The sequence below is a fragment of the Falco cherrug genome, chromosome 7 (assembly GCF_023634085.1).
Source record: "Falco cherrug isolate bFalChe1 chromosome 7, bFalChe1.pri, whole genome shotgun sequence".
Taxonomy (NCBI): domain Eukaryota; kingdom Metazoa; phylum Chordata; class Aves; order Falconiformes; family Falconidae; genus Falco; species Falco cherrug.
In genome coordinates, this window is record NC_073703.1 from 469141 (window position 1) to 493646 (window position 24506).

Consider the following 24506-nt stretch of genomic DNA (forward strand, 5'->3'; position numbering starts at 1 on the left):
CATTGCTCACCTACTGATAACACTGCCTCTGTACAAAGCTGACAGACGCTTCAAGAGCGATAAGCAGCGCATTAGCTCTCCTCCAGCTCCCCGCACTGTCAAGCCAGCAGATATGAGACAAAGTGGTGGTGCTGGGGGAGCGTAATAAAGCTCTGCTTTTCTATGCCAACACGCAAGCAGCCACCGTGCTTCGGTGGTTTGCAGCCTCCTCACCCACTGGCAAAACAGAAGGAGGGTGCGAGGCAGCAGCCCCAAACACCAGCAACCCTTGTGGCACCGGAGACAAGGTGCCCCATCACCAAGCAGCACCAGACGATGCTCCCAACCAGAGCAAGCTGCTGGATTCCGATCTGAAGATGAGAGCGGTCACAGCCACACTGTCACAGCTTTAGGAGGCTTTGGAGGAGCGCAGTGAGCCTGCATGTCGGGTCAGCAACCTTGGAGGGGATTTACAACCACTCGTTACTCTGGGAAATGCCATTAAAGGAAATGAGAAATCCATACTCCCGCTCCTCACCCTTGCTGCATCAGCCTTAAAAACTCTCTTGTTTCTGGGTTCAAGTACACACAGCTAAGACAACTGGACAGTGTACACAGGGGACGGTATAGCCCCTTCTGAAGCCCCAAAGCTCACCCATAAGCAGTGCAATCTTGGCACATCCTCCTTTTAAAACATTCCCAGAGGCAAAGAGCAACCACAGGTGCAACAGAAGGCTGCAGGTAACGGTGAGGCAGCACGTTCGATATGCAAAGCCATCAAGTTAGGGGTCAGGCTTTGTCCTCGCCCTCCAATCCCTCCCCATCCTCTCTCAATCCATTGCGTCTCTCTCCTGCTCCAAGCAATGACATGTCCATGCTGGCATCTGCAGACCCCAAGGATGCTCACACTGCACCATAACCCCAAAGAGATGTTTGCAAAGGGGCAATCCAAACAGCTGGGGCGCGCAAAGCTCGGCCATGGGTGACTTGCCGCCACCATCCCAGTGCAGAGCTGGAGGAAGTGATGTGGAGAGAGTTTGCTGCTGTTCTTTTGGTGCTGCTACACCATGATGCTTGTTGCTTGGACATTTTGCGGATCAGATGCCAGCTTGTTTCAGCTGTGAACAGCACTGGTGTGGCACTGGGACCCAGTCTGCTCACTGCGAGCAGAGGTGAGGAGGTGACATGCTCCAAGCCAGGTGACACCAGCTCCACTGAGGAGATCAAGCAGCTAAAAAGGCAGCCAACAGAGCAATGCTTTCCTGTGTAATTACATCAGTTAATAGTTCCTGCAGATCAAAATCACACCTAACAAAATTAGGGGAACTGCCAAGACAGTTGTTCCACACCAAAGGCATTTCAATAAAACACATCCCCGCAGACAACAGGCTTGGCAAAGGGACAGTGTCACCAGCACGGCCATGGGAGAGCGTGTACAACCAGTGTGCAGCACCAGCAAGACCAGACCTCGGCACAACACCAACCTGGAGCAGGAGCGGCACAGGTGGACCAAAAGCCAGGAGTCAAATGTTTGGTGGTGGGAGCCCAAGGGATGCCCTTGGTGGCAACTGTGGTCTTGCAGCAGGTTTTCTAGCGGTGGGAGAGGACGAAGCTGGTGTTCAGGGCAGGAGGGGCATCATGGTGCTCCCATTTCAGATATGTCAGCTCCAGCTTGTCCTTCCAAGGTCACTCCAGCACTGCCAGGCTTTGGCTTTAGGAGCCTTTCTCTCCACTCTTGCAGCCCCTTGGCCAACCCCAAAGCCATTTTCTACAAAAAGGGAGCTGCAGTTGATGAACTGCATTGCCTTCCTTTACTCAACCCCTTCTGGAGGCATTTGAGGCAGGCAGATGTCTCCAGCAAGCCCTGGGCTTCTTCAGGGTGAACAAGCTGGTAAATAGCAACTGCCTGAACCCAAATACACTTTTACTGGCGTGCACAGTGCAACACAGATCCCCTGGACTCAGGGGCACGTGCCATTTATACGCAGCTGGGAGACGAGCAGCTTGCATAAAGATCCAAGTCAGAGCAATTACTACGGGAGTCTAAGGGGCACATCTGACACAAATCCAATTTTCAAGGAGGCATCACACTGCTGAGAAGAGATGCCCATTCTCCTGAGAGGCTCAGTGGGAACCACTTGCAACGCTGCCTGGTAGTGGGGGGTTTGCCGAGTCCCAGAAGTGCCACAGCATCCCACCTGGGGAACCAGGACTTAAGTGGGAACAACCGTGAATCTGCATCTCCCTACGCCAATCACTCAGGGGATTCAAGAATATCACCCCTGGGGAGAAAGCAGCTGCTGTTGAGCCAACAAGGTCCTCTCCACCACTGGAGAGGAGGCTTAATACAAGCCAAGAGCTGCTCCTGCTGCCCTGGGGTCTTTCTGAGCAGTCCAGCGAGGCTGCAGCAACACACGGAGCAGGGGGAGAGACGGATCCCTCTGGCTGAGGGTGCTGAGATGCCCCTGGAGATCTTGGGGACAGCCTCCAGGCCCATAGGCATGCTCACACATGCAGAAAGCACCTTGTTGGGCTTTGCAGACATGCCCTTGCTGTAGCTTTTTCCCTTGGATGCTTTGGGAAAGGGTAGACATTCACTGCATCTCTATGCATTTCACAAGCTCCAGCTTTGGACAGCAGGTCCAGCATCACCCTTGACCCCCACGGGAAGGCAGGACAGAGATGCCAGGCAGGAAATAGGGACAGTTTCACCCTGACTTTTCACTTGAGAAAGAGATGCCACTACGACAGGAACCAGCATGTGCAGTAGACCTGAAGCAACCAAAGGCAACAGCAGGGCTCGTCTTCTACGGGGCTGGCCATAAAAGTCATCACGCCTGATGGTGGCAACCAAGCAGCAGCCAGTGGAGAGGGATCTTTGTGCAAGTTCATTGAATTACCACAGACTAAAAATAGCCAGGCTGTGGGAAATCGCAGGGTGCCTCCAAGGCACGCTCCGAAACGATGGCTGTGGAAGCTAGAGGTAATGCAGAAGGACAGGCAGACGGTCTGCACAGCTTCATGGTGGGGTAAGGAGCAGGAGAAAAGGGAGGGGAAACCAGAAACCACTTCCATGTCACTGCCTCTCAACCAGGAATTGGGGGCGGGGGGAGCATGGCAGGGAGGATGTTTGTGTGCTCTCTGCCTCAGGGATACTATGTTTATCCCACCCCACAACTGCCACATGGGCTCCTCTGCCCACCATCAGCCTCTTCTCCTGATTTCCACCCAAAAACCCCAAACCTCTACAAGGACGAAGCTCTCATCAGCTCTGCTGCTACCTGGGGGGGTCTCCAGTAGTCCTGGGATTTTCCAGTGAACACTGCAGCTCCAACGCTACTGGGCTGAGGGAAATGGCACACTGGTGGGGGGTTTAGCATGCAGCCCCAAAAGGGGGGTGGTGGTGCTGATGTTCCTCTGCACTGCTGCATGTCCCAACACTCAGCCCAGCCATACCTCTGTGTCCCCAGCTGCCTCTGTTTCCCCAGCTGAAGGTACTGCATCTTGTAGAGCAATAACGCTCCCTGCAGACACTGAACAAGCAGCACCAGTGCTCTGGTAGCTCAGCAGAACACCTTCCACGGGTTTCCTCTGGGGAGATCCCCCCAGCAGATCCCCCAGTCCTGGGGTGCACAGAGCAGGGCTCCTGAACGCTCCTGCTTTGTGTTCCCTATCCCCACCAGCAAGCCTAGCTTGAAGAAAATGATTCTTGGGCCAAATTTTATAACGTGTGGCATCCTTCTGCCTTACAGCAGCAAAAAAAATGCACTTACAGCTGCCTCAATCCTGATGGATTTTTTCCATATGGAACAAATGGTGAAGCAGAAAGGGTAGAGGAGTTTGGAGGTCCCCATTCCAAGCTAGCACATCTCAGTCTCCTCCGGCATGGTCCATGCACTCCTCTCTTCCCAAATAGCTCAAGTCATGACACTTTTCCCAATGGGAACAATTTCAGTGCTCACCACCCTCCACACTGGGGGCCACTGCAGTACTTGGTCCTGCATCAACCACAGTTTCAAAACCAGTTTCCCAGTAGGGAGAGAGGAAAGGCACACTGGGCCCACCACCACGTTCGCAAAGCATGGGACAAGAAGGGAATTCCCCCTGGTAGCAGCTCATGGGAATGCAGGTTTCAGTTCATCCTCCATCAGAGATAATAAAGACAGTCACTTTGAGAAGCAGCCAGGGAATAAAGGCCAACAGCTTCATTCTCTGCACACAACAGCAATGGAAGAGCAGGAGCAGATGTCCAAGAGGAGCTCTTGGGTACCTGGCCGAGATGAACCACCAGCTGGCCTCCACCACCACTGCTCGTTCTCCCCTTTGTGCTTCAGGGCTCTGTTTCTGCTTCCAGATCCCAGCTGAAGCCAGACACAAACATGAGGAGTTCATCCTGAGCCTCCCAAAGCAGAAAACTCCAGCATCCCAACAAGGCTGGAGGGAAGGCCACGTTCCAGCACTCGCCGTGGTCCACCGAGCCACCTATTCATCCCTGTGTTACTTGGCAGAACCCCAACAGCAACAAAAACCCATCAAAGGACCTGGGAAAGCAAACCAAGCTGTGCACAGATGAGATGAGCTCCAGCTGAAAAAAGATTCGATTGGCTTGGCAAGAGAGACAAGAGCCTGATCCCCTGCCGAGTCGATTTTGAAAGCTCCACTGGGGTTTTTTAATCCAGCAGGAGATTTCTGCCACCTCTCAGGGTTTGAGCATTTTTGTGACAGACCTGTGGGTTGCCAAGCAGAAACGAACTCAACTCCGTCAAGCTCCTATGCAGGCTGACATGGCCTTTCCTCTGGCACCTCCAGAACAAGTCGGCTCTTGTAGGAAGGCAGAAAAATGTCAGCTTAGATATTCGCCCACTGTCTGGGCAGGGGGATAACACAACGTGTTGGGCTGATGCAAGTTTTGGCCCATTACTCGCTTTGCTTGATGAAGTAAGGGCTGCTCCCACACAGCTCTTCTGTCCTGACCACCCAGATAGGGGGGGGAAAGCCTAGGACATGCCAACAAGCAACACAGCAGGGACATGGGAAGTAAAGGATTGCCATAACTCCAAAATTACATTGTGTGAGAGCTAAAAGCTCTCCGGTGTCACTTACCATCCTCTGTCTCTTGCCAGACGATGCCCTCCAGGTTCACGCTGGTCCCAGGCTCGCAGGGGCCCAGGCACTCGGGCTCAGTGGCCAGGGCCACATCGCAGGTGTTCACTCCCACTGAGCGTGTACGTACCATGATCTGCTCACAAGGCGATGAGATGTCGTTGTTGACGACTGGGACAAGGAGGTGCAAGGGCAACACCGCAGGTGTAGAGACCGGAGACTCCATCTGTGGGGAAGCAGAAACACAGCAGCTATGGTCAGGAATACAGGGAAGGAGAACAAGTATCAACAGGCATCTACAGTCTTGGAGAACCTCAAGCCCAGGGCTGCCACCTTCTCAGTGCTTGTGCCAGCAGGCAGTTCAAGTCCCACACCCCACCAGAGCACAAGGATCTCACAGGTCTCTCCCACCCTGGCATGCCCATACCCACGTAATCCTGAAGAGCAGGTACTTTGCAGTCATAGAGATCACACCCGCAAGTGCCTCCGCAGGAGATATCTGTGCTGCTTGAAAGAGCGTGTGCCAAGTTCCTTCCCTGACAGCTTCTGCCCATGTAATCATCCTTGGTGAGGATGCCTTTTGGCTATTACTTAGATGTTAACACAGTCAATAACTTTGGACCTGATGGCTCATTAGAAGAAAAAAAAATTACAGGCTTCTGCTCAACTGGCAGGACAGGACAAACGAGTAGCGGTCTCCCTCCAGCACCCATGAAAACCAGCATCCTCCTCCTCCTCCCAAATCTACCCTGTGACCACCTGGAGACACAGGCATACAGATCACATCCCTCATGTCTATGCAAGTATCCACTTCAGAGCCTGATCTGGCTGACAGCTGAGTCAACTGCACCAGCCATCGTTTGGTGGTGGGCTTGCAAAAGCCAACAAGCCACCATGCCAAGTGAAAACACAGCCAAGTCACCCTGCTGCGGACAAGCCAAGGTCCTCGGCCACTCTGCCACGCTAGCCGATTACCAGTGTTAGGAGAAGGATGGCTGGCAGGCTGCCTCTGCTGCTGGCCAAGGGAAGGGAAGGGTGGAGATCTCCCTGTCCTTTAGGGTTCATCAGCCAAAGCAGCCACAGTCAGTCATTCCCTCGCCTCGGCTCACAGGGATTTGCAGCAGTTTGGGGGCTAGCTGCTCATCCTCTGCTCAGACCTCCTCTTCTTTACAGTTTATGATCTTGATAAGATACTGAGCAAACCTCAAAAGAGAAGCAGACTGAGGAAACTAATCACATCATCAGTGAGTGATGACCTGGGTTTCTGTTTCAAGCAGGGGAAGATCCAGCACTATACTGCGAGATGTCCTCCTACGTCTCTGCTGAGGATAGATTATAACCCTGGAGAGGCTAACCTTGCTGGTCACCAAGAGTGGACACAGACACCAGCTCATGACCACTTCCAATCTCATTGCCGGATCTCTTTGGCCAATGCTGCTGACAGCCACCAAACAGGCAAGACTTGAGCTGGCATCCTGGTCCTGACCAGCTGCTAAGATTACCTGCTCCCTCTCTTGCTCATGCACCTCTATCCTTTAAGCAAGATAAATAACTCCAGCAGAAGCTTGCATGTCCGACCTCACCTCACAATACAGTGCCAGTGGCTGCAGCATCCCAGTGCCTCATCAGCTCGTGACCCCACAAAGCCTCTCCACATCCTCAACGACACAAACACTGTCCACAAGCAGAGAAGGTGCGAGAGGCAAATCTCTACACAGAAGAGCAGAGAGGAGGACATCACATCCACCCTTTGGCTTCTGCCTGCTCCCATCGGGGTGGCTGCAGGCAGAGGACATGAATGTGACCCCTGCAGAGAACTCAGATTTTCTGGCTCTGCCAGGGCAAGTGGATTTGCTTTTCCAGCAGAACACAAAGCACCTACTGCCTGTGTGCCTGCAGTCCTCTCCTTGTCCTCCTGCATCTGTCTTCTCTCTAGATAGCTTGCCAGCACACATCCACCCCCCTGAACATTAAAGATGGCCTGGAGGTCTCAAGCAGCAGTAGCTGGACTACAAGGCCTCTCTGCTGGCAGCACAGCTCATGCTCCACAGCTCTTTTTTCCATGCACTGCCTCCAACGTCCCACCGGCAGGACCAGTTTTCCCCCAGGAGCCCATCCCCAGCTCCTCATCACCACCTGCCTCTGAGGCTGCCCCATCTGATCCCATGGGATTTGAGATTTCAGTGGTTTTGACACAAAAAAAGCCCCATGAGCCTGCCAGAGAGGAGGGCTGCAGTCCCATGGACAAATCTCACCCCCAGCCTCCTCATCCTGCACATCCTTGCAGATCCAGAGCAAGAAAGATGCTCAAAGGAAGCGTGAGGGTCTTTTGCAGGGGCTCAAGGAAACAAACTGCTCCTCAATGCCATGTTTTGCAAACCAAAAGCAAGTCTCCAGCAATGAAACAGCCAGAGAGGAACCAGGCAGGGCTGCCCAACTTTGGTGAGCAGCAGCAAGAGCCCAGGCAGTGATGGGGAACACTTGCCCCCATCACCCCAGGAGCAGCAGCTGTGTGTGCCCACCGAGGACCTGTGGGTTTTGAAACCATTCAGCTTCCTTCCACTTTGCGACAGAAACCACAGAGCAACACAGGAGTGTTTAATTACAGTTCCAGCTCTGCTAATTATCGCCCGGTCACATTCGTAATCTGCATTATGCCATGGTGCATAATAAGCAGCTCGCTGAGATCTCTCTAATAAGCGAGGTGGCTTGATGAGATTTCATATTTCACCCTGCACTGGAACAAACAGAGCCTCATTTAGCAATCGCAGGGAGACAAGCAGCTCTCCTGCTCCCATGCCCAAAGCTCAAGAGCAAAATAAAAAAGCCCAGGGTGGCTCCCCAGGGGCAAGGGCAGGAACAGAGCCGCCTCGCTGGAACACATCTGAAAAAAGCTGAAAGCCACACCAGAGGGAGAGACAAATGGATCAATCCCTGAATTCACACACACACACCCCATCCCCCCAAGCGTCTTATCTCCCGGTGCCACATCTTTTCATCCTCCTGCTTTACTGAGCAAGGTCAGGAGATTCACCCGCTGGTGGCTGGAGGATGGCTGGGGGGAGCTGAGGCAGCCCTGGCTACCGTGGGGCAGCTCTGCTAGCCACCTTCACCCAGCTCCCTCTGCTGGGCTAGAAGCCGAGGGAGCTGCTGGCACCAGGGCCAGCGGGCAGCACTCACACCCTCGAGCAGTGGCTTTCGCGTCTCCTCCAGCTAGCACAGCTGAGCCAGCAGAGATCTTCAGCTCCCCAAAGCAAGCCCTGCATCCTCCTGGCTTCCAGCTCCAACGCATGCCACCCCCTGAGCAAACCACTTAATGCTTCTGGGCCCCAAATCCCCTTTGCAGAAGGAAAACTTATTTCTCTTTCCTAGCTGGGCAGGCTCGAAAATTAAATGCTGGCGAATGCAAATGCAGCCGCTACGTGCTCACTGCTGGAGGGAGCTGTTATGTCTCCAGCTGCCCCTCTGCAGGAGTTACATGGGGTGAAGCTTCCCTGTACCGGCGCTGGCCGTCCATGTCTGCCTGCCGCTGCCTCCCCTGATGAAAGCCCTTTGTGTTTCTCGGAGGCTTTCCCATCACGAGGAACGTGCTTTCACCACCGCCAAGGACAGAAGTGGAACGGAGCCAAGCCCAGGCGGCGGCCAGCACAAGCACTGCTTGATAGGGAAAAAAGCAAATCCACCGAGAGTCCAGGGTGACGCGGCTGGCGCCACACGATGCTGGTGCTGAGGAAAGGGCTCTGGGTGGGTAATTAAAACCTACCCCCCATCACAGCCCTCAACTCAAAGGCAGGATGGGCTCCCACATGAAGGGAAGCACAGCAGTGGGTGCTGGCATGGGGACATGTACACAAAGCAGCTCCTGCCATCTTAGAGATGTGCCAGTGTGGTTTCGTTAACATCAGTCACCACTAAGGTGACTTCACAGCAGCAATTAGCTACCAGGAGAAAGGGGAGGGCACAACAGAAATAAAAACACCATAGTAATTTTGATGCCAACCCCTAAACCACCCAGAACACCCACCCATTTGAGTATTTTGGTTTGCTCCTAACAATCAAAGTCAACCAGGCAAGAAAAGTGCATTTTTTAGCATGAAAGCCAACAGGGATGCCAAAAACCCAGAGAAAAGCAACCATCAGATATTTGTGGTGCATCCAGGACAGGGATAGTGCGAACAACCACATGGTGGTACAGCACCAACAGAGCTGCACTCTGTTTGTCAGCAAGGACCTTGCAGTAGTCAGCATGAGACCACTGATGCATCTGAGATGGTGCTAGGCTTCCAGTGTATCCCACATTAGCAAGTTATGCAGCACGGTGGCCCATTTTTCCCATCTAGAAGGGTCCTTCAACTGCTGCAAACACAGACAGACAACAAAAGGCAAGGGGAAGCCTCATTACTGGTCACAAACCCTTAGCTGCTGTGTGTCAGGAGACAAAATATGGACTAAAACTGCTCCATCACAGGAGCACTGCTGAAGGCTAGCAGCCAACACTTCCCACATCACTGCATGCCTCAGCCCAATGTTTGGGAGCTTTCAAAGTGTCACTCTTGTCCTGCTCAGTCACCACATCCCCAGCAGCTTTGCTTTTTCAGAGGAGGGCCTGGGAAAATGAGCTTCCAACTCCTTGAAGAGATACAACCAGGGAGCAGATCCATCCAGTTGAAGAGCATCTTTGGTGGGCACCTCCAAACCTCAAAACCACAGCACCTGAGGTGCCTCTCCCACACCACTGGTGACCTCGGAGAGGATTTCAAAGAGGAACCAAAGTCTTCTCCAATCTGACCCCCAAAGCTGGGTATGCGGAGTCTGAAGACAAATCCATTTGTTGGCACCAGTGCCCACCACACTTACAATTCAAAGTTGAATTGTCTGGCAAGCATTGCTCAACCCACCCGAAGCTCCTGGTCACATCTTCCGGTGACAACATCCCAACACACTGGAGGCGCGCAACCCCCGGCAGCATTGAGGAGGCTCCAGAAGACCCCTTCCTCAAACAGCACAGGTGGCAATAAGGGTTCATTAGCTGTTTGCTGGCTGGATTGCTGGATTTGGCTGGACCCCAGCAAGAAAGTAGCCAACAAAAGTTTCCAACAAAACCCCGTGTGCAGGGAAACAAGGGTGGCACAAGTGTCAGGTCCAAAGACGGAGCCGGGATTGTGGTCTGGGGCACTGATCCTGACACCGTTGTGCACTGCCCTTCCCTCTTGCTAGCGAGAGGCTGAAGTTGCTGACAAAGATGTAAAAAAAGAAATCTGTTTTAGAAGAAAGTAACCCTTCCCTGAAAAAACACCAGCTTAAATAAACGAAGCCACTTATTTCTACAGACTGCAGGAACACACTCAGGGAGGACGTCAGGTTTCCTAGTCAGCAAATCCAAGCCCACAGGACATCAGGGCAGCTGGACCAAGAAAACAGGAGGATCATCATTTCTGACAGCCCCCTCCAGCAAGCAGTAAATGCCGAAACGAGGAAGGATTAATGCTTCCACACGCTGCAGAGAGGAGCAGGCTCAGCATCACACTCCCGAATTCACTCTGCAGAGACAACAAGCAAGCATGGGACCTCGTGGACAATGCCACCACCAGAAGAGCCAGACAATCTGCATGGGAACTAAGGACTTTTAAGGAGCAGCAGTCCCAGCTTCCCTCCTTGGATGATGTCCTTGGGAACTGGCAAGTAAAGCCAGCCCCAGGCTGCACGGGAAGCTGGGAGGGAGACCGTGAGTGCACAGCCAGACAGTCTGGACTGGCTCTGCCACCCAGGACTCTCACAGTAACCCCTGAAACCAAACCAGGAGAGGCCAATTCCCGCACCCCCCCCCCCCCCCCCCCCCCCCCCCGCCATGCTCCTTGGCAGCTTTTCCCTGGTGCTCCTCACCATCTGCTCTCGTCCCCCCAGACACCTGCTTGAGATTCACAGCATCTCCCAGCCACAAGGCTGTTGACAGCACAGTGTGACAGGAAGGCTCTGCCTACAAAAGGCTGCCTGAGTGTCCTCTCCTGGCCCTGTCAAGCACCCACGTCCCAGCTCAGAGGTCCAGCTGTCTCCTGTGTGGAGGGGCTTTGCCTCCATCCATGCAAACCCCTTCCCTGGCCAACAAGTCCCTGCAGAACGGCAGAAGGAGATGGTGGCCAAACAGTCGGCACAACACAGCATGCCGGCTGGGGTCAGTGGGCACATTTTAAACTCAGACTCATCTTTATCTGGACATTTTGGTGAGGACCTGGCTGAGGAAGTCTGCCCTGGTCACACATCAGCTGGCCACAAGAACCAAAGCCTAGAGGAGGACTTTGGCAATTAAGCTCACAGCCCCACTGCCAGCACTGCTGAAAACAGACCCGCTCACAGTTAATGGGTACATCAGGATGCAACAGCCCATCTGGTAATACCGGAGGTACAACCTCCCACCACACCAGTGACGAGGGACTGATCCAAACACCCAGGTGATGCAGACAGTCATATGTCTATCAACCCTAGCCACACTGCTGGAGAAATGCAAATATTACCCAGCACGACCTCCGACAAGCCGCTTTCTCTCTCTGGCGGAGAGGGGAATAAAATCCCTGCTTGAACACAACCAGTCTTATCTCAGTGCTTGCAGCATTTTGAGATCAAGAGGAGGCAGACGCCACAGAGGCACAGTCTTGCATATTACCATGTCTTCAATAAAGCCAGGAATAGTACCCAAGACAGACATGCTGGCACCAAGTCACCTGCTCCAACCACTTTCAAGACTGTAAGATCTGCTCGGGGTGGGGGAAGGTGTTTCCAGTAGGAGAGATATAGTGACAGCAGCGATGAACGAGGACAGTTGACATAAGCAAGAAACACGGGAAAGAAGAAATCCGAGCTGGAACCTCCTGGCATTGGTCACACCAGTTGACTGAGGATGTGTTGTTGGGGTCTGGGTTCACCTACCAAAAACAGGCAATATCCCAAGGAGCAGCTGCAGCAGGCTCATCTCCTTTACCAAATTAAAATGTGAAGCAGCTTGGCCAGTGCTAAGAAGGGGAAAGATCCCATGCAGAAAAGCACTAGAGATGTGTCTGGGTCAAGGAAGGGCAAAGATGGTTGGAAACATGGAGCCTGACCACAGCAAGCATCCTTTGTGTTGACCAGCTCAGCCTTTGGCCCCTTCCTCAGCACCACTGCTACCATGCAGAGGCTGCTCCTGGTCCCCAGAGTCATCCTCACCTGCAGCAGTGCTGTCCTCTGATGATGGCAAGCCATTTCCCACTGGGAATCCAGGTCTCCCAATAAGGTCCTCCACCCCATACCCACCTTCCTGTCAAGATAGCCAATATCACTGACATATGCTTAGCTTCCTACATAGCTGCTCTGCCTCCAGCATCCCCTCCACCACTGACGCCAGCCATGTGTCCTTCAGGCCTGGATACTAAGTGGAAGAACCACCATGGGGCAAAGTCTTGCCTTTATTTATTTTCTTTCCCCCAAACCCAACAAAACCAGGTACTTCTACCCAAGCAGAAAAAGGATCCTTCCCCACCATGGGAGACAGAGCAGGCCCATTTCCTGGGGACCTTTGCAACCACTGATGCAGCCCAGTTCCTCAGTGCCTCCCTTCAGAGACGTGCATGTTGTCACCTTTCTGCTTTCTGAGCTGGAAGCCATCATCTGTTCCCCAGAACTGGCTCCTCAGCAAGGTCCCAGCCCTGTGCCCAACCTTCTTGCAGATGACAGCTCTACAAGTCCCTGAAACTCTGCCCCAGCTCACAATGACCATCTAAACCAGGCTCCACCAGCTGCCATTCCCCAGCAGCTCCCAACCAACCACCCCCACATTCATTTTCTGGTCTGTCCCCACTAAAAGATGTTCACATAGGAAGACCAGAAGCAAAAGGACCAAAGCCACGATGACAGCGAGGCAGGCACATTTTCTGCTTTGGACCACATGAGATTCATGCCCAAATCTGAGCAGTGCTCAAATGGCCACCGTTAACACTAGCACTCTTTGACCAGCACATTAGAGCAGGCAAAGGAGCAACATAAAAGGTTTCACAAGTGCCTTGGTGCATGAATCTCCCAGAAGGACATAATTTCAGGCGGCCTTTCACAAACCACTTGCCGCAGTGTGATGCAGCTCCAGCCGCTGTTAAAAGCCCGCTGATAACCACGGCTACACCAGCCCCGGCCAGAGGATGCAGAGGTTGCAAACAGCCGAGCTAGAGACAGCACTAAAACCCAAACGCACAAAGCAGGCAAGGGAAATCACATGAACAAGCAGTACTGCTGTGGCAAACTGCTTTAACCCTGCCATCTCCCCGGTGGGTAACAAGATCTACGGGGTCTGTCCTGCGCTACAGAGCACTCTGGCTGGGATCCTGAGCACCAGGCCACCAGGTTCATCCAGGAACGACCTACCACCCAAGCAGCTCCACGGACAACTCACATATGACAGAGCTTGGCACCTCGATTTAGACATGTCAGCAGGTCTGCCTTGCCATAAGCGTGGGCAATTCTGTACCTCCAAGGAGGCTACAAAGAAAGCAGTCAATCTCTGTGTTTAAGGAGAAGGACAGTATGCTTAAACTGAAGCTCCTACTGCAAGCATTGCTATTGCCATGCCCACGCCAGGTACACACCAGCATGAGCCCTGGACAGCAGGCTCCCAGCTAGAGGTCCCCCATGCAAACATTCCAGGCCAGGTCCTTCTTGGAGGATACCTGACTCCTCTACCACCTTCAAAGAGTTCAGAAAAACACAGCACTCCCAGTTTGCTGCGCACCATAAAAGAGACTGAAAATGGGCTCTCTGGAGATGATGAGAACCCAAAAGTTACCCATAAAGCTTGACCAGGATTAGCAACCAAGGACCACAAGCCAAGGGAGACGCTTGGTAGGTCAGGGCTGAGCGCGGGGAGTGGTCACAGTAGCCCAGCTGTCGGTTGGGAAATGGCACAGTTTCACCTGCCTGGTTCAACCTTTTCATTTTTTTTCCACCCAATTTTTCTCCACCTCAGCCTTGCAAGTCCAAACCTCCAACATCCAGGCGCTGTGTCTGCTGGCCCCCTAGAAATTTGCACCAGAGTACAGCCACACAAGGACACACACCTACATGCCAACTCAGACCATTAATAATTAAATAATTTAATTAATTTATGATGCCCATTCAAGCACAGTGTCTTGCACAAAGTTCTTCTCTCTGGAAAGCTGCAGTGTATATATAAGCCAAGCAGAGGGGAGACAGCTCAGGATTTCAGTATAAAATTGGACTCCAGTAAACGCAGAAGGGAGGAGATGGATCCAAGACTTGCAGCAAAAATGAACCAGGCTCATCTAGGATGGACTTCTCTGCTTGCTGGGTGCACAGTCCGGGGACCACCTTTCTCCCCATCCATCCCAGTATCCAGAGCAACTGCTCTGCTAGTGCCTGTTCCCAGGTGAGAAGGGGCAAAGCCCAGCCCACAAGACACCACAACCACCCTGCCACTGCTGCCGAGCCAAAGAACCCACGATGCACGGATGCAGTTTCATTACACTGCTAAGAAACCAACTTTTACATCTGATAACGCACAAAAGATGATGTAAAAAAAGGCCTTTGTGTTTTCAGAGAAGAGCCTAGAAAGAACAGATGGGGTGTGGGGTGAAAGATGGGCTTGACTTGCAGTTGTTTTCATCAACCAAACTGTAAATGTGGCATGGGGACAGATGTACCTTCCACAACAGCCAGAACTACAGCATTGCATTGCATCTTCCAGCATCCAAGGGCTGCAAATGAGTCCAAAAGCAAGTGTCAGTCCCACTTGGAGTCATGTGCAAGAAAGGTGGAAGGAATACAGAGTTATAGACATACATAAATCAGTCGAGCATTACCCCAAGGTGGTCCTGCCAGAGATGTAGAAAGAGATCATCTCCAAGATGCTAACTTAGCATCATTGAATTGTTTGGTTTGGAAGGGACCTTCAAAGATCATCTAGTCCAACCTCCCCCCACCACGGGCAGGAGGGACACCCTCCCCCTGCCGAGGCTGCCCCCAGCCCCGTCCAGCCTGGCCTTGGGCACTGCCAGGGATGGGGCACCCACAGCCTCTCCGGGCAGCCTGTGCCAGCGCCTCGCCGCCCTCACTTTAAAAAATTTGTTATGTTCACCCTCCATCTACCCTCTTGGTCTTTGTCCATGCAACGTGGCCTAGGGGTTCCTCTAAACACTGAGACAGCACAGAGGGGCAAAGCAGCATCACCAAGCTGGCTTGGCTATGCTTGCCCTATTTTCCATAGTCACCGGGAAAACCAGTACCAATGAGGTGAGACCAGCTTGCAGAAAAGACCCAGAGGCAGAGCCAGGAGCAGCAAACAGTACCTCACTCAGCCAAGTACAAAACCAAACTACACCAAACCATCCTTGCCTCCCTCAACCCCAGTTCAGCTGGGGGGCAGTACCAGAGAACAGGGAATTTAATATTGTCCTGACAGCTCTTTTCAGGAGAGCAGTGATTGCACTCAGCTCTGGACACCTCATAACTGAAAAGGACACAGATAAACTGGAAGAAGTTCAGAGAAGAGGAACAAAAATAACAAGGCTAAAGGGATTGGTTTAGAAGAGGGGATTAAGAGCTAAATATGGATAACTTGGTTCTGTGACAGCTATGTGGGTACACAGCTGTAACCTACAAACACGTGGGGGATGAAAACATCCAAAGGAGAGAGAGGAACTACATAAAATGATGCGGAGGCTAACAGCAAGGAGGAATGGAATCAGTCAAGGACAGGAACATTCAAGAGAGACATTCGCCCCAGCATCCTGGCAGTGAAATTGTTCCTAAGCTCACCTGTATTTTTCAAGTGGGAAAATCCTTTATCCTTCCACTGGTCTCCTCCTTCCCCCTTCCCCATATCTCTCCACCAGAACCACAAAGCAGCCACATCGCTCCCCATGGCACTCCCTCAGCACCCCAGTGCTGCTGACACCCCAGATCTGCCCCCCGTGGCAGGTCCGAATCGCCAACGTCATCACTCATGGAGCTCCCAAGACACAGCAATGGTCCTCATCCTTTCACAGAGGGCCAGCATTCAGCAGTTTCAGACTTGCCCGAGTTCAGACAAGGCACCAGCAAATCTCAGCCTGGCCAGATTTTGGCAGGGTTATCGTCTCTTGAGGTTCTTCCATACTGCAGCCGTGATAATGAGCAACACTCTGATGAGAGAGCAGCTTCAGTACAGAATTCCACCTCTATAGCTGGACCAGGAGCTCTGTGGGCAAGCAGGTAAGAAAAAGTCCTCTCAAACACACTGGTCTACCTACAAATGGCAGCCAGCGAGCTGGAGTACTTTCTAAGGCAGTTCTGCACAAGAAACCCTGCAGCTACAAACAACATTTGGTCCTGAAGGTCTTGCAGACCCTCGTCTCCAAGGTGTGAGAAGCCAAGCTGTGTGCTCAGCACTCAAACCTGTAAAATTTGCTTGGGGAAGGGGTGGGAAGGAAGGAGACAACACAAGGTCCCTGCAAAGCAGGGTGCACCTCCTGAGCAACCCGCACAGCTCCTGGAGGAGCTTTAGCACTGGGGGAGCATGGCTTTGAGGGCACCAGTGGGCTGCAGCCAGCTTCAACGCTTGCCTTGGTGGCATGCTGAGAAGCATCACATCCCACTCCCCTGTCCAGACCGCTGGGTGCACGCAGCTGTGGATCCGGGAGTAGAGAAGCAAATCCATTCCCTGGGCACTGCATTCGGAGACTTGCCAGCCCAGTGCACATATGCCACAAAAGCAGGAGCATTTTACACACACATTGTAGCCCGGTATTCATGGCTCCTGGAGAGACTCAATTCCAGGGCGAGACGCACGTATTTCAGATGTGATAAGCAGAAAGGTCTAGGAGGAGTTTCAGATCTATTTATCCCTCAGGCAAGAGGAGCCATCTCCCTTCCATCTATTTAATATTAAAGACCTATTTCGGTATGATTTTCACGTCCCAGCCCCTGCAGGCTGCACATTTAGGAAGCTGCCCGCTTGGCTCTCATCTCCTCTTCTTTGTAGGTTTTGCTCAAGTTGCCAGGAGAGATCCTGGTGGCTTCCAGACACAAAGCCAGCTCTGTCCAACAGCCTGACAGGGAGATTACAGGAGGGGAGTGAGCAAGAAATAGGCCCAGTCACATGACACATGAGGATGTGGGTGAGCAGGAGGTGCGTGTCACCACGAGTGCCCTGCACCAGGTGGCCACAGAGCAGGGACCAGCACAGTGCTGCCCTTTGGGGACTCGCATCTGGAGAAGCAGCTCTGAGTCGCTTGTCGAGGACATGCTCCCTGGCACACAAGATGGAAACCTCAGACTACGATGGGGGATGACAAACATCTTCACTTTTTGTGCTGGGTCCCACAACTGCATCTCCCCCCACTCCCCAAATCCCAGCCTTCCGGTAATTTTTTTTAAAACATGCTATTTTTAAGGCAGCACAAGCCAATACTCCCATCCTGCTGATACACGCTGTGCTCTCCCCAGTCCCTCCAGCAATGGCTTGCACGCGTGCCCATCAGCTCCCACTGGGAACACACAGGCATCGGTGCCTGCAGGACACAGTGATTTCCATAGAAAGTTTTTCAAGCCGATTCCCAAGGATTTTTTTTAATTATTGAAATCAAGCTGCTGCCTCTCTAACCCCCAAGCAGAACGATGCCCAGTAGCACACACCGACCCCAAAGCAGCACAGCACATACTCGTATTGCCATGAAATCTCTACTAATGAGTCACAAAAGGAGGAGGAGGTATGAGCTTTGCACGTGAACCCATGGGCTCCCATTGCCTACCATCACGCTGGCTTTTAATTCCAGCCTCAGAGATGAGAAGCAGCTCTCCCTTCTTTGGCTCAAACGTCTCCTGATGCCTCCGGTCTGATCAAAAGCATTTGCCAGGAGGAGGGTGAGCCAAGCTAGGCTCTGCCCCAGGATTGTGGGTTTTGTCACACCAGGAGGAAGATCCCACCCTGAGCCAGGCTTTGCCAAGGAGCCTTCCTACAGTGCAAGTCTGGTTTGCACCCACTGGGATCAATAACGGCAGCTTTACTCACAGTTGCAGCATTCAACACTGCGCATTTTTAACACCCTGAGCACAACGGTATCGAGCGAGGCACCTCCGCTCCCACCGACCTCCCCGTGTAGCATGAGTCAAGCTGCGGACAATCATCCTGGGTCCGGTTTCTCCTGCGCTGCCTTCACCAAAAATATACCCTTGTGTCAGCTGCGGTGCCTTGCAAATCCCACGCTGCCAGTGCTGCCTGAGCCAGTGCCCCAGATGCTTGGACACAGCTGGGCTGTGATGCCTGAAGGTCTCACCCAGCAGGTTTTGTGCTGACAACTGACAGCCGCCAGCGGTCGAGCAGCACAACTGCAGAGGATCAATCACTCGCAGGGAAGCTGAGCAGCGAGGGAGAAGAGGAGACAAGCTAGAGTCGAGCCAGACCATAACTCATCACCCGCAGAGTACCTACCAGCCAGAGAGCAGTGGAGCCAGGCTGGGGGCTTTCAGCACATCTAAGGGAGCAGAGCTTCGTGATTCGCATCACAGGACTACACCGCCCGCAGCCATGCTTCTCCTTGAGAGCACTCGATGTAAAAATAGAAAAATAGCTTCAAGTGGCTGCTTCATCGTCTCCTCCGGAACATAGCAAGGGGAAGAGCTTGTATCTGAAATCCAAATAAGCCCCCACCAAGGGGGGATGCTGACACCACCCACAGCTGAAGCCTTCTTCCAGCCCAATTAAGCTCCAGGAAGGTTTTTAGCCTCTAACCTCGCATTTCTCAGGCTGCATGCAGGGATACCCACGGGTCACCAAATTCCAGCTAACGAGAAATCGCTCCCCTTCACCATAAAAGAAAGCCCAATGCTTATTTTGAAATGAGACAGAAAACAGTCACCACCAAAAAAAAAAAAATATCATTTGACTCCAGCAGCCGCTGTGCCTCTTTCCACCCAGCAGCACCTTTTACATGCACACATGCAAAAATGAGATGCCGGGGCTGGCAGGTACATGGGTCAGGGCAGCAGTGGGGCTGAAAGCCAGCCAAGGTTATATTCAACCAACATGCTGGACTTTTAGCTAGCATCCCTAAAATAAAGCAAAGATGCTGCTAGAGACAGACCCACCATAAGCCAGCCCATATCCTCACCAATTCCATCCCCTGCCCTGTTGAAATTTCATTGATTCTTCAAATTAACAGCTGGCTAAGGCAGAGTAAACCTAATGTCATGAAAAATAGCAAAATAATAACAAATAAGGGCATTTTGGCACCAAGGATGCCACTCTCAAGCACTCTGCTGTGTACTAGGCTTTGCTGGCCACCGTGGCCCCCATTCCCCTGGGGCTGAGAGGGATCACAGTGCTCTCAACCAAAACAGGCAGCCTGTGGAGAAGAATATGCATCCTCTTTGGAAAGGCACAACGGAATCATTAGGCAGAGTCTGGAGGTTTTTTTATGCCCAGTAAGGGGGGCATAAATAGAGGGAGCCCTTGCTAGGAATCAGGAATGCCAACTTTGCACCCTGAGCACCCCAGCTGGCCTGGGAAAGCAACCGTGGGCTCAGCGAGACAAGATGCAGATGGATGGAGGGATGGATGGATGGACAGATGGATGGATGGCTGTTTGTGGCAACCTCTATGCTCAGAGGGGTGCAGGCAGCAAAAGCCCTCCTTGCTCTCACTCCTATCACTTTGTGTCTCTGCCAACATCTGCATCGATGGTGGCTTCTGTCAAGCAGAGGCAGGTGACACCCTGGTGCCTGTCTGAACATCACCAAGCTCTCCTCTACAGCAGACACCATGGCTATGTCCCCTAAACAACATCATGTAGATCATGCATGGACAACACAGGAGCTCCCTGAGGGTATCCAACACAACACAGCTCAGTGGCACAACTCAAGGGCATAGTCCCTGGCCAACCCAACCCATTCCCACCAAGAAAGCAGAGGCACAGAAGCCTCTTAACTTCTTAACCAAAGTTAAGAAGCAAAGTACAGCAGTTCAGAGAAGCCATGCTGCCCCAGGCCTGAAGCCAGGAGGGCCCCTGCTCAAGGGATCAAACTTGCATAGCAGCAGAGAATGCCAGGAAAGGAGAGGGGCACGGCCAATACATCAGATCCCAGAGATGCTTCTTGGCCATGGTGACTAAAGATAAAATGCTGGTGTTTAAGGGCACTGCTTCAGAGCAGAAAGTTGATAGCTGCAGGGATGAAAGCCTTAGCACAGCTGCATGAGGACTGGGAAAGGACCAGGGCCTGGGAGGGTTTTAAGAGCCAAGTTAAAACTTGGTAAAAAGCAAAGAAATTGGCTCCCTTCACATGGAAGAACACCACCACACATACAATGGAGAAGGAGACCTGAAGAACATCTTTGAATAAGGTAACAGTAACCAGAGGAACTGTTAGTATGTAAAAAGGCAAAAGTGACACACCAAAGCCAACAGGCAGCACTGGAGGAGCAGCACTGACTTCCAAAAGGAGCAAATGAGGAGACCGGAAGTCACACAAGGTTTCAGAGAAGAGGGTGCCCAGCTGGAGTAACGCCAGGGAATGCTGCCTTGGGCAGAACTGTACAACCAGCGAGAGATGTGGGATGCAGACTAGTAGAGAAGACAAGCCTTTCTCCATTATATTAGCCACCCCCCTTCCCACCCAGAGCAGAGCAAATGTCTTCTGTGCCCTCTCTGGCCTCCATGCCAGCAGCCACTGCAGCTGCTGTCCTCAGAGATTACTGAGCCAGAGTCCTGTTCCTTTAGCTAAGCATCTCCCATGGTCTGCAGCTGTCACTTTTCTTCCCTTGAAAGCCAAGAGACCGTAACTCATCAGTCATCCAGCTTTAGCTGCTGCACAAATGATCTCCAGCCCTGCAAGATGTCCTACCCATCAGTCATCTCAACCTCAGCCTGGCAGCTATGGGACAGCCTGGAGCAGAGGCACAAGGCAGAGTGTGGCCAGCCCTGGTTCTGCAGGCAGGGCACTGACCCATACAACCCTCATGCAGGCATTAGCTGAAGGCTACAGAAAACCACTCCAGAGCTGGAAACACAAACAGCACAGGAGCCCCTGTTTTATGCCACCTCATAAGCATTTCCACCAGCTGTCACAGCACAGGCAGCTGCATCCCACCCTTCCACTAAAAGCCACCCTGCCCAATCGCTCAGCCTACCCTCCTCCATGAGCCTACACTCCTCCACGAGCCCTGCCTTCGCCCATCCTACATGCTCTCCAGTCTGGATATGGCCATGCTGGGACAACCAGTGCCATGAGTCCTCCTGGGGGCCAGGCCCAGCTTGGGGTTTCAGCTCCAGCATTTCACAACTGCCACCAAGGCAGAGTGCACGTGCACCACAGCTGTAGAGCTGGAGGATGCTTTGGAGCATGGAGACCACCCAAAGAAACCAACAGGGAAGGATCCCCACCTTCTGCTTCACCCACATAGGTCTTCCTCAACCTGGGGGGCTTTGCCCAGCACTTGTTCACACAGAGGCATACAGCATCGCACATGCAAACCAAACCCTGGTCCCCAAGTAAAGGAAAAAATACATTTGCTGTTAAGACATGAGCTGCAAGAAGCTGGATGATCTCTGCTCTAGCCTGTTCGCATCCTTGGGAGCGGCAAGAGTCAAACATCCACCTTCTCAGGCCAGGAGAGACAACCTGGCTCCAGCCCTGCCTCGGCCACCCAACACTGCGGGCACGAGCCAGCCAGCGCAGGGACCTGAGCTGCTTTCCTGAGGCAGCAGCTCCCACCTCCTCACACGCAGGCAGAGGAAGACCTCAGAGGAGGGAGGCAAGCACAGAGGCTGCAGACACATCTTGTTTTAATTGCATCAGCAACCGCTAAGCAATTAATGGCAGGAAAGAGGAGGAGCAACAGAGCACTGGGAGAGAGAAAGGGATGCAGCAAGCAAGGAGAAACAATTTACTCTTTCCCTAAGGAGAGAAGCAGCTGCGGTGGCCTCATCTGCTGCATCCTACTCCTAGAGCTTCTCTTGTGCTGTACCTGGACCACGAACATGGCTTGCTTTGTGCTTTAAGCCCCAAAGTCCTTTTCTTGAGGTCACCTCTTAGCCCCCAACAAAGGCCTCTGACCCCCCCACACACACACATGCACAAACCCTCCCGCATACTTCCCAAGAGCCACAAGCCATCGCAAAACCCCAGGTCGGGCAAACACCACCGCCAAGGGCAAGCACGGACTGGAGATGGAGCCTCCTACCACCACACTGGGGCTCTGGTCTGCAAGGGCACTGCAGCTCCCACCCAAAGTACAGCCCAGTCCCCATGGTCAGCCCCTGCCTGTCCCACTGACGGCAGCAAGCAGGACAGTGAAGCTCATTCCTGGGAGACATTCCTCGTCCTTCAGAGCCTCTGTGGCTTGATACCAGAGATCACAGCTTCACAAATGCAGCCTGAGAAGTGGAGACGCTGGGATGCCAGAGAAGCATCATCGCTGAAAAGCATCAAACCAAGTGTCAGGATCCGTGACCAGCTTCACTGCATCTTTAGCCACAAGAAGCAGATGCTTAAGGAAAAGCCTGAATACAGCAGCACTGACAGCTGTAGAAAAAACCTTCAAGAAAGGGGAAATCAAGCAGGAGCTGCTGGTCCAATGCACAGCTGGAAAACCAGCCCTGACAGGAAGGCAGACAAATGAGGAAAGTACCCATGGGAATTGTCCACCAACTGGTTTCCAGTCTTCTCACCTAACCTTCCTCTTCATCACGTCTGGCAGCCCAGCCCAGTACCACCGCCTGCTCCAGGATGGCAAAGGCAGGCAGTGGCAGTCTCCCCACGCTCAACAGAGCACAGGCAGGCTGGCAGCTCTGCTTGCCTCTGCTCCTGCTGTTAGAATAAAGTGCTACAGCAATTTTTTGCTCTGTTTAGCGGGTCTTGGGGACTGCCAGTGCTCACAAAGCCCAGAGCCTGACCATGCCCCCACAAAGCAATTCCTGCTACAAGTTCATCCAGCAACAGCAAATGGCTTTTGGCTCATCAAAACAAGCCTGTGCCACAAGATCAGGGGATTCATCTCCCCCAAGCTCCCTACAATAGACAGGACAGCCTGAGACACCCCAAAACTCAGCGCTGGCAACCCATCAAGCATGGAACCAAGCAAAGCCCCATGCCAAATCCTAAGTCCTCCTCCTGCTTGTTAGCAAACCTGCTAGTGCCTTCAAAAATCCAACAAGCTGGGCTCCAAATTCAGGTACACTTGGAAGAAAGACATAAGGGGCTCCATGCTGGAAAGCTGCCATCTCGAGAAGGGAGCTGGCAGGAAAGGCTCAGCTGGTAGCAGAGCCTTCCCTCTGAGGACACCTGTGGGAACAACCTGCTTGGCACCCCCAAAGGAGACGTCACAACATTTCACTGCATTGATTTCAATGCTTCTAGAAAAAGGATCAGAGGTGCAGACCCTATTTCCAGCACGCAGTTGCTCCCGGGACAGCTCGTGACTGGTCCTGGCAGATCAGTGGAGACTTGGTGCAGTTTAACCCTTATGAGCTGGAAACCTGATGCAACCCAAAGCTGAGCACCAGGCAACTACTCAAAATCCAAGTTTTGCTACAGCAAAACCATCCTTCACCCACCAGTCCTTGGCTTTTAAAGATTTAGGCTGTCAGCTGGGGTTGGACAGCAGTCCTGGTGTCCGTAAGGAGGTGGCCTCCCCATTGCAAGGAGTGCAGTCAGAGGGGTGAGCCTGCCTCCAGACTGCAGTTTTAGTTACTTTCTGTGCTCATCCCTTGAGAAGCCACATTAAAAGAGGAGAGGGGACTGTGAGGGAAGCCTGCCCTGCCTCCTTGCCCCGGGGCAGGCTCTGATCCCAAGCAGCACACTTGCCCAGCAGCAAGGAGCCCTCAGTAGCTTTGCAGTGGATATTGAATTTGCAAAGAAGCAGGAGAGAGGCGTGAAGCACCGGCAGCAGCAGGCAGTGATTTACAAAGCCAACGTGCCTTTCCAGGTCACATATCCATAGGAGCCTTGCCTCCTCCGCAGGCAGGGAGCCAGGCCGATTATCTGTCATATGCTGCAAGACGCAGTGCCAACAGCCAAGCCGAGATCACCCAGCTTGTTTGCAAAAAAAACCCCAAAACAACCAAAACCCAACCCCCCCCCCCCCCCCCAAAACCCCCAACACGCAGATGCAGGCAACCAGCTTTTGTTCAAGCCAGTGCTTGCCGGTGGTAGGTGAGCAAGCGCATCAGCCAGCAGGAAAGCATGTAATGCCTGACGGCTGATCCTCCCCGGAGCTCCTGGCCACCAGCAGGCAGGAGCACTGCTCAGGAGCACTGCTCATGGGAATGGCTCTGCTGCAGCCGCCCAACACCTGCCCCTGGGTGTTCTCCCACCTCGACCCAGCCCAAGTTTGGCCCCGGAGTTTTCCCAGCATTACAAGCTTTGGAGGCAGAGCTGGCTGCTCTGTGAATCCCACCACTGGTGCGACACTG

The 24506-nt window shown here is 52.9% G+C and overlaps 1 protein-coding gene across 1 annotated transcript in view; it reads right to left on the reverse strand.

The window, feature by feature from the left end:
• ZNF609 (zinc finger protein 609) overlaps positions 1-24506 on the reverse strand; it is a 57380-nt gene that overhangs the window by 11927 nt on the left and 20947 nt on the right. Inside the window, exon 2 of the mRNA XM_005437483.4 lies at positions 5083-5308. Coding sequence (XP_005437540.1) covers positions 5083-5308 — 226 coding nt within the window. The remainder of the gene's footprint in view (positions 1-5082; positions 5309-24506) is intronic.